This window comes from Entamoeba nuttalli (assembly GCF_000257125.1).
Source record: "Entamoeba nuttalli P19 unplaced genomic scaffold asmbl_9448, whole genome shotgun sequence".
NCBI classification, from domain to species: domain Eukaryota; phylum Evosea; order Mastigamoebida; family Endamoebidae; genus Entamoeba; species Entamoeba nuttalli.
In genome coordinates this window covers 1-4044 of record NW_008579649.1, presented here as the reverse complement: position 1 = coordinate 4044, position 4044 = coordinate 1, and the positions used below count along the sequence as shown (strand labels likewise).

General features: G+C 23.1%; 2 protein-coding genes across 2 annotated transcripts; one reads left to right on the top strand and one right to left on the bottom strand.

Moving 5' to 3' along the window:
- Positions 1–1961: 1961 nt before the first annotated feature.
- On the top strand, positions 1962–2576 carry ENU1_199340 (hypothetical protein; the record flags this gene model as incomplete). Its single annotated transcript, XM_008862060.1, has 1 exon — positions 1962–2576. The coding sequence occupies one exon, from the start codon at positions 1962–1964 to the stop codon at positions 2574–2576; it is 615 nt and encodes a 204-aa protein (XP_008860282.1).
- Positions 2577–3022: 446 nt separating this feature from the next.
- Positions 3023–3862, bottom strand: ENU1_199330 (hypothetical protein; the record flags this gene model as incomplete). The annotated part of the gene is made up of 1 exon (XM_008862059.1): positions 3023–3862. The coding sequence occupies one exon, from the start codon at positions 3860–3862 to the stop codon at positions 3023–3025; it is 840 nt and encodes a 279-aa protein (XP_008860281.1).
- Positions 3863–4044: the final 182 nt, after the last annotated feature.

The window sequence follows — 4044 nt, the reverse complement described above, 5'->3', positions numbered from 1 at the left end:
TTCATTTGTATTTCGTTTATCATTATTATTGTTGTTATGCCATTTATTGCTATTGACATTCTTTATTCATTGTATGACATTGAACTTCTATGTTTTGTTTGGTTTCTTTACAAGACTCAAAGGTTTTATCACAATACATGGCATTAAAATTTGATGTATTTCCTGCAATGGAAAAGGAACTAAAAATTTTATTTAATGAAAAAAAAACATAAAAAGTATTAAAATGATAATACAAAAGAGTTTGATACAAAACAACAAAAATAAATGACAGAAAAAGTGAAATGACGTGTATTTATAATGATAAAAATAGTGTTATTTATAAAAAACTACTCATCAAATAATTCTAATAAAAGTTGAATTATTTAATTCATTATTTCTTTCATTTTCAATGTCTTATTTATTTTATGAATTAATTGAAATAAATGTCATAATAGAAGATGAAGAAAATTTAAAGAATGTCATAAAAAACAAAACCAATATAAATTATATAATGAAAAGCATTGTATAAATAAAGTAAAAGAATGATAATACAAAAATAATCATTATAACAATGCCATGACTAACCAAAAAGAATAATAAGAATAGAGTTATTAAAAATTACAAATATATTTGAATGAACTAACACAATATATTAACAATCAAAAGAAGATATAATTAATAACTTAGATATTCAAAATGTTAATAAATTAATATAACTCTATTGATAAAAAACACATAAACAAGTAATTCTCATCAATTGTGATATTTCATTTCTTAGTATCTCCATTATTTTTATATTTTTTAAAAACAAAAGTATTAAAAAGAATATCAGAAATACAAGACTAACCATATAATTAATCAAAAATTCAAAACACTAGTATTTTGTGTTAGTAATGCTATCTTCATTAAAATATATAATTCTCATTTTAACATTCCAATAATTGTTTTGGGTTGTTATTCATTAAGAATTAATACACATGAAAGGAAAATGATATTATCTTTTTCAAATGGTTATTATTCATTACTATGATGAAACATATTTATTTATGAAAGTTCAAAGTTGAATATGAGATATTATCAACAATTAAAATGATTAAAATGATTCCATTGAGACTGATGACATTAAATGAAATGGAGTATATTAATAAAGTTATTGATATATTCTTCTTAAAATAATAATTGTTTAATGACTAATTCCAATATTCATAATTTTAAAAATAAAAGACAAACAACAATTTAAATGAACCATTTCATTTGAGATAAATGAAAGAAATGTAATTCATTAGAAATAAAGAGTATTGAAGGAATTGAATTGTTCAATTATCAACCTGTTGAAATATTAAATTTAAATTGGATTATAAATGATTAAATGTTGTTATTTCAAATTGAAGAGTTTGAATTTTAATTACTTTAATAAAAAAAATGTTTTTTATGTCAATTATAACTTATTCATTTTTAAATTTGGGTTTGAAAATAGACAAAATATTTTTTGGTTAATTTAGACTCATTGTTCAATATAAATACTGGACTTTTATCATTTTTAGTCTTCATATAGTTTTATACTTAACAAAAGGCAGTTTAGATTCTTTTTTTCTACCAAACAATTAATGTCTTGATTCGTTTTAAAATAATAATTAATTTGTCGAGTTTTAAAAAAATGAGCGTTAATTTCTCTATCAAATTGGGGTGGTTTCGTTAAGCTGGAGAAACCCCGCTTTTTGGAACAATAATAGAATAAACAGTGGAAGTCAAAAACAATGTACGGTCGTTCTAATTTTAACCCTCGAAAAATAGTTCTAAATTAGGTGATTATAATTCCACGATACAACACGTCAAACGAGATTCCAATTGAACAAGTTAATATGACAAATAATTAAAAGAATTTGGCAAGTATTGAGGAGAATTGTTGAAAAAATAAACAAGCAAATTTTCAAACTCAATACTTAAACAATCAAACTTAAAATAAATAAAATAGTCATTTAATGTCAATCCAATCCATTTCTGCTTCTTTAGAAAATCCAAGAGCTCGAAGGATTGCAAGTGAACATGCTTTTAAGAATGGTTTTTGTTTTGAACAAGGAGTTTTATTATATTTATTAAATCAATATTATGATTTAGTTATTAAGAGACAACCAAAACGTTCAACTCTTACATTATCATGTCCCCATGTTGAATCTATTCAATTTGAAGATGAAATTTTAGATATTGATCATTTTGCAGAAGAACAATGTAAAGCATTATCATTCCAATCAGACTCTCAACTTAAAAGAAAGACTTTACAAAGAAGAATGACCAAAAATAAAATTTATTTTATTCAAAATTTACTCATTGATCTTCTTCGAGAAAAAGGATTATTCTTTGAATCAAAACTTGCTAAAATTACTTCTAAAACAATTCGATTAGAAAGAATCAATAGAGTGTTTTATAAAAATAAATTATTGCTTGATTGTAAGCAAATCCATCAATTAGGAAACAAAATTAATAATTATTTACTTTCTCTAGTTGAAACAAAAAAGAGTTTCTTTATCAAACAAGGCGATGAAACGCTTCACCAATTTTGGGAAGAAGAAATAAAAGAGAAATGTATTCTTGAATAAAATTGTAAATTAGATGGTTTTTTATTCTAATTTTAATTTTGTAAACCTGACCACTTACATCATTTTACTAACTTCTATATTCGAACTTTTTTATTATAAAAAGCCGAAAATTGTGTTCTTTCAAATGGATTGTTAGTTAAAAAAATATGATTTATTTAGGAAAAAAAAAATAATAATGAATATATATTTATATTCTTATCAACTAACAATTTACAATATTTCTAAATTGTCTAATGGAAAAAAAAACAAGAGAAAATTTAATAGAATTTTGTTAAAATTTAACAACATTTTTACTAATTTTATACTCACTTATTCAACTAGAATGAAAGAATATTTTTTTCTCTCTTAGAAAACTAAATAAAACCTAAATAAAATTTAAAAATAAATATAATTTCAAACGAATTTTTTCAACAAAAAATTGAATTAAATGAAGTTACTTCGTTAATTTATTTTTGTGCAATAAAAGAAATGACATATTGCAAGTCTGTTGCATGAAGAGAATTTATTAATTCATGAGAATCTAAAACTATCCATTCTCCTTTAATATCATTTGCTTCTAAGACAACAGTAGCTTGAGCAACACAAATTCCAAGATCAATTTCTTTCCAAGAACTATCAACAGTAAAGAAATGAAGTTGATTTTGATCAGTTAAAACAATTCTCCATTCTTGAAGATTACGAGCTGAAGGAGCCCATCGAATACTTTCAAAAATATTTTCATTAAAAGGAGATTGAAGTAATTCTTTTGTTAAAGGAGTATTAAAAGAATTCCAATAAAACAATTCATTCCAAAGTTTACGACTTCTAGAACCAATTGTACGAGCAAGAAATTCATTTCCATTTCCATTAAAACCAACAGGAGAAACACATGGAATAAATTCTTTATTTTTATCATATTGAAGAACATTAAATGCAGAAACAGTAAAAGTACCACCAAGCCAAACTGTAGATAAACCTAATGAAGTACATTTCAACACCAATAATTGAAATAAATATCCAAACTGTTTTAATGCTGAAACATTATTTAATGGAATAACTCCATATATCCAATATTTACTTCCTGTAATAAATCCAAACGTTTTAATAAAACTAAAATCTTCTGTTTGTAAACAAAGTCTAACTTGTCCTTTAAATGGTGTTTCTATTTCATTTAATGTTTTTATAAATGTTTCTATTTCTTTAACTTGTTCACTTGTGGGGTATTTATCTCCATATGTTCTAATAGACTTTCTTTCTAATAATCGTTCATTAAGTTGTTTAAAATCAATTCCGTTTGCTATAGACATTTTTTTCCTTTATTTCTTGTTTTTTTCTCTTTTTTCAGTTCTTACTACATTCTATTATATTATTTATTATATTATTTGTATTTTCTATTTCTTTAAAAAACTAATAATCAATGAATTAAGTATTAATAAATTTAGTTTCTATTGGTTGTTTATTCATTGGATGAGATTAATCCTGTCCCTGA